General features: G+C 54.0%; 1 protein-coding gene across 1 annotated transcript in view; it reads right to left on the bottom strand.

Moving 5' to 3' along the window:
* Positions 1 to 893: 893 nt before the first annotated feature.
* The window catches only part of WDR66 (WD repeat domain 66), a 52,478-nt gene continuing 47,669 nt past the window's right edge, over positions 894 to 5,702 (bottom strand). Inside the window, exons 18-21 of the mRNA XM_014547016.1 lie at positions 5,420 to 5,648; positions 4,234 to 4,335; positions 2,243 to 2,352; positions 894 to 1,392 (exon numbers count right to left, since the gene is read on the bottom strand). Coding sequence (XP_014402502.1) covers positions 1,129 to 1,392; positions 2,243 to 2,352; positions 4,234 to 4,335; positions 5,420 to 5,648 — 705 coding nt within the window. The 3' untranslated portion in view covers positions 894 to 1,128. The remainder of the gene's footprint in view (positions 1,393 to 2,242; positions 2,353 to 4,233; positions 4,336 to 5,419; positions 5,649 to 5,702) is intronic.

Below are 5,702 nucleotides of genomic sequence, written 5' to 3'. Positions count from 1 at the left end.
TCTTCAGGGATTTGGCCGGCGTTTCCCTACAGGCAGCTGCTTCAAAGCTGACGGTAATAAATAGATCCGGGCACTGGGGATCTGCAGCAAGTTGCCACCCGACTCATAGGTCGGGTAACTACCCTCTGCTAGCTTAGCTTAAAGGAATATTACAAAACAGGCTTGATGTACGAGCCCAACAGTCCTGTCTCCAATCTCCTTCCTCCCTTTCTGGCATTGCTGCTCTGCCACCCACACGGCTGGCGAGTCTGAGCTCTCTGCTCACTTGGGGGGCGGGTGCCCTGGGATGGCTGTCCTTCCTGCCCACTACCTGTGTGGCCCGGGATGGAGGGGGAGAGGCCCTCCTGGGGCTGAGTGCACCGCGCTGGTCAGACAAGTTGAGAGACAGCAGGACCAAAGGGCCCGCAGAAAGGAGCCCCGAAGGTGAGAAAGGGCCCCACAGTCCAGGTTGGGCTGGGAGCGGAGTGGGAAGTCATCGACGCGGATCTTGCTGTCCCGGGATATTTTGGCAAGGACCGAACGCTGACTTAGAGACACAGGAAGCTGGCTCAGCGCAGGGGGCGTGGCTCAGCCTGGGTGCGACAGTGGCCCAGCCACGGTGGGTCCAAGTGGTCCCTGGTCGGTTCTGCTGAAGACAATTACCCCAATATGTGCCGTCGATAAGAACAAAATCAGAGTGCGCCGGGCTCGGTGAAAGAGGCCTCTGGTGCGTCTGATGGGGCTCAGTGGTTGAGCGTCAACCTATGAACCAGGTCTCAGGTTTGATTCCCGGTCAGGGCACATGCCCGGGTTGCGGGCTCCATCCCCAGTGTGGGGCATGCAGGAGGCAGCCGATCCATGATTCTCTCTCATCATTGATGTTTCTCTCTCTCCCCCTCTCCCTTCCTCTCTGAAATAAATTTTTTTTAAAAAAAAGAAAGAGAAAGAAGCCTCTGGTGTCTAGACTGCATCCAATTCTGAGTTGTTGTTTTAAGAGAACAAGTCATTTGGGGTTTCCTGTTCCCTAAAATGTCCCTGAGAACTTTCTAACTGGCTTGCTGTTTGGTAATATGTCTCTGAAGCCCTCAGCAGCTGCAAAATTGATCCACAGAGCTTGTTTTTTGTTTTGTTTTAAGAACAAAATGTGAGCTAGCACTGGTGACACGACGAGACGCTGTCCGTCCCAAGGTCGCAGTGACATGGCTGGTCCGGGCGACGGTTCCAGTCTGCGGTCCAGGTGGGCGCCAGGCAGCGGGGAAGGCTCTGCACACACAGCCCCAGCGCCCAGCACAGAGCACCCGGGCAGGGCTCCGAAGCGCTGCCAGCCAGGCTAGTTCCCCTGGGAAGGGCCTGGTCTGGGTGGGAGGCGTGCTGGACTGCGCATGTGTCGGGGACGACATCGGGCACATCTGCCTGAAAAGGGAGACCTCCTAACTGAGGACAAAACTCTAAAATCAGACCCTAACTTCCACCTGTTTACACAATGATGGCACTTCCTTTTTAAGGTCAAAACACCGCTAAAAACGCAGTGTGTTCCCTCAACAGCCCCTGAGCTGGGGGGCTGGCCCGCTTTTTGCCTTCTGCGTGTTTTGAAGCCCACGGAGGGTGAGGCGGCGGCAGACCCACCAGGCCGGTGTCTGCTGTGTGTGGGGGGCAGGGCGGCCTGTGGTTGCGGGTCCAGGTGCAGCGCACATCAGGTTCTGGGCCTTTTGCATTCTCTCTGACAGTTGTCACCGGAGTTCAGCATGGCCAGTGGTGCTCTTCATAACCGCCACGCACAGCTGCCTGGGTGTTTTGCTGATGAGAAGCCGTGAGCAAGAGACTCCCGGGGGCCCGGAGCACCCCCACCCCAGCCTGACAGCAGGCGGGGGCGGTCCCATCCACATTGGGCCACAGTAGGCCGGGGGCCCAGCGGGCATTTGCAGGGAAGGGAATAGGTCACCTGTGTCCCTAGGAAGGCCTGCTGCGGGCTGAGGCCTCCTGGGGACCCCACCACCTCCCGCTCCCCCTCCAAACCCTCTGCGGCAGCCTTGCCTTGCTTGTCATGCCTCCACCCACTTGTCTGTTTCAGAAACAGTGGAACGTCCAACTTGATGAATCCCACTGCTTAACAGAAATTTGCTTTTAATTTAATGCCTACATGTTTTAAAGACTGGCATGGGGGTAGGGAAACACGGGCAAGTACTGCCTCTTGGAGGGGAAAAAAACCCTCCCCACACACAAAGTCCTTTGTCCCTCAGACATCCCTTGCACCCTCGCTGACCTCAGCATCTTGTCCGAAACCGGGTGAAATGGTCAGGCCCAGGATGTCCGTGACGAATATTTCCGCCGTGATCTCCTCCGGGAGCTCCTCTTCCCAGCGCACTTCCGGCCCTGATGGACAAGAGAACGCACGTGTCTTCCCAATGATTGGGCTTCTGCCGCGAGAGCGTTTTCCCAGAAATGCAAGGAAGCGAAACTCAGAGGGGACAGGTGCTTTGTGCTGTGGTTTGGCTTTGATTCCTTGAAAACCCCCGGAGGGCGGGGGTTGTGGGGTTGGGGGAGGGGACTGGTTACAATCCTTCCTTTATGGTTTGGGCCACTGGGGTCCTGAATCTACAAACCTCACTGGAAAGCCTTAACCCAGCGGTTCTCAACCTGTGGGTCGCGACCCCTTTGGGGGGCGAACGACCCTTTCACAGGGGTCGCCTAAGACCATCCTGAATATCAGATATTTACATTACGATTCATAACAGTAGCAAAATTACAGTTATGAAGTAGCAACAAAAATAATTTTATGGTTGGGGGTCACCACAACATGAGGAACTGTATTAAAGGGTCGAGGCATTAGGAAGGTTGGGAACCACTGCCTTAACCACATGGTATTGCTGATTTCACCGTTTCGAGACTCTTAGAAACACTAAATACATAATAATTGGGAAAGTAACATTCTGAGACCCCCCAAGATCACAAGGAATGGGGTGGGGCGGGGGGTGGGTTAGCAGTGGCCCATCAGATCCCGGGCTCTAGAACTGAGTTCAGGAGCGCTGTCTCACTTGAAATTGGGGATGGGATGGCCCAGCCAGGGTGGCTCAGTTGTTGAGCATTGACCTACGAAGCAGGAGGTCACAGTTCAATTCCCGGTCAGGGCACATGCCTGGGTTATGGGCTAGATCCCCAGTGTGGGGCGTGCAGGAGGCAGCCCATCAATGATTCTCTCTCATCATGGATGTTTCTATCTCTCTCTCCCTCTCTCTTCCTCTCTGAAATCAATAGAAACTTAATAAAATAAAATAAAAAGATATTGGGTACAGACAATACAAGAGGGAGAAGGCAGGCCAGTGAGAAATTGTTGCTCCTGACTCCAGTCACAATAACAGGGTGGCTCTGCCCACCGAGGGGTCACCGGCCCAGTGTCGGGGCGTCACTGGAGTCATGTGCACACAGGCAGGCCCAGGAGAGGGGTCTGGATGGGTGCCTCCTGAGCTTGACTTTGCAACCCAAACCGCAGGGCCATTTTCCTCCCTCTGGTGGAGTAGAAGGAGGCAGGAAATCCTCAGGAAAGGAGGGATGATCATTAAAAACTAAAGTCGCCCTCGCCAGCTTGGTTCAGCGGACAGAGCACTGGCCCTCGGACTGAAGGATCTCGGGTTCAATTCAGGTCAAAGGCACTTACCTAGATTGCAGGCTTGATCCCCGGCCCAGTCGGGGCGCGTGTGGGAGGCAACCAATGGATGATTCTCTCGCACATCGATGTTTCTCTCTCTTTCTGTCTCTCCCTCTCCCTTCCACTCTCTCCAGAAATCAATGGAGAAGTAGCCTCAGGTGAGGATTAACAACAACAAAGAAACCTTTAAAGTCTGACAGCTCGAAGTTGGGCTTGTGCCGCCTACCAAGTCACTGTCCTCTTCTAATCCAGTCCCTCTGGACAATTCCTCTTTTTCTGAAACAGCTTCCGAACTGTGTTCTCTACTGGCGGCCAGTCGTCACCCACCCGAGCTGGGAAGGTGAAGACGGGGCGGTGGTGTAAAGGAAGCCGCCAGGCCAGCGGCACGAAGGAGGGACAGACAGCGGGACCATGGCCTAGACACGGCCACGCTCGCTAGCCCTCTCACAGCGTGTTCATGGCCTTCCCCGCAGACTTGCTGTGTCGTATGCAGGGTATGAGGGAGGGCGGCTCGCACAGGTCCCGAGAGACAAACGCACGTAAGCCGACAGCAGGTGAGTGAGCCCAGCGGCCTGCCCGGACAGGACAGGACAGGGCGGCCCCAGTACCTTTGAGGGAGGAGGCGGCCGGCTCGGATTTCCAGCCCTCGGGGTTCAGGCCCAGCAGCGTGGCGAAGCAGTCGGACAGCTCCTCCTCCGTCATGTGCTCCCCTGGGCATCGGAAAGGAAAAAGGTGGCTGGTCAGCTCTCGGGACTAAGCCAGATGTCAGAGCTTAGCATCAACACTGCGAGGTCTGAAAGAGAATTACTCCACAATTTCCTTCTCTTTTAATAAAGAAAATATATATATATATATTCATTTCAGAGAGGAAGGAAGGGATAGAAACATCAATGATGAGAGAGAAGCATTGATTGGCTGCTTCCTGCAACCCCCTACCCGCACTGGGGACTGAGCCCGCAACCTGGGAATGTGCATTGACCCAGAATCGAACCATGACCTCCTGGTGCATAAGTCGACGCTCAAACACTGAGCCACAACGGCCAGGCACGATTTCCTTTTCTAGAGCCCTTTCTCAGTTGGTTGGGCATCGTCTGGTGCATCGAAAGTTGCCAGCTCCATTCCCAGTCAAGGCACATGCCCAGGTTTTGGGCTCTATTCCTAGTAGGGGGCATGCAGGAGGCAACCGATCAATGTTGCACTCTCCCCCTCTCTCCTGAAAATCAACTTTAAAATCTTTAAAAAATGTATCTAGAGAGTCCCATGTTGCTGCCAGATATACATCCTTACATGGTGTTAAAAATGGGACTCCCACAGGGGACATTCTTTGGGGCTTGTATGGAGACATCAGACAACTTTCTGATCGAGACTGCCCTCAGCTTTACTTCGAACTCCCTCACAACCCTCGATCCCCGGGTTTGACTAAGATAAAACGATCACCCACAGAGAGAGCTCGCTTGACTTCCTCACATAAAATAATGGGGAAAATAGCAGGGGAAAAGGAGAAACATTTATTTCACAACTGCGCCTCATCATCGCCCCGTGGGATAGATGGCTGGCACTTGTCAAGTGGGGACAGGGAACCTCGAGGTGTCAGTCATGGGGGCATGACGGGCCTTCTTCTGGCCTCCAGGTCAGCATCCTTCCCGCTGCCTCACGTTTGCGGGCCGTGCGGGCCACTAAGTGCATCCTGTCAAGTTAAAGATGCTGGAGGGGGATGGTCCTGTCTCCCCAGCTCGCCTCTCTCCAGGGGGCATGGCCCAAGGGCCTTCGAGATAACCCTATTTGTGGGTTCACCTTTAGTTAGAAGCAGCCTCAGGAAATCCTCTCTTCGAATGGCTTTCTTTCCTTCCGAGTTGGTGTAGCCCAGAATGTTGAAGTTCTTCTGGATGGAACTCATGGTGTAACCAAAAGGTGGCCGGTGGTTAAGGTAAACTTTCAGGAAATCCGGTAAGGTGATTTTGTCAATTACCTCTCCAGTGTCCACATACTCACTAAATTTGATTTCGTTAAATATATCATCGATCTAAGGAAGAGGTTAAAAAAAAAAGCAGAAAGGCACCTTTTAAAATATACATAT

The sequence above is a fragment of the Myotis brandtii genome, unplaced genomic scaffold (assembly GCF_000412655.1).
Source record: "Myotis brandtii unplaced genomic scaffold, ASM41265v1 scaffold463, whole genome shotgun sequence".
In the NCBI taxonomy this organism is placed as follows: Eukaryota; Metazoa; Chordata; class Mammalia; order Chiroptera; family Vespertilionidae; genus Myotis; species Myotis brandtii.
Note: the sequence above shows the minus strand (reverse complement) of the source record. Positions and strands in the feature narration are given on the sequence as shown.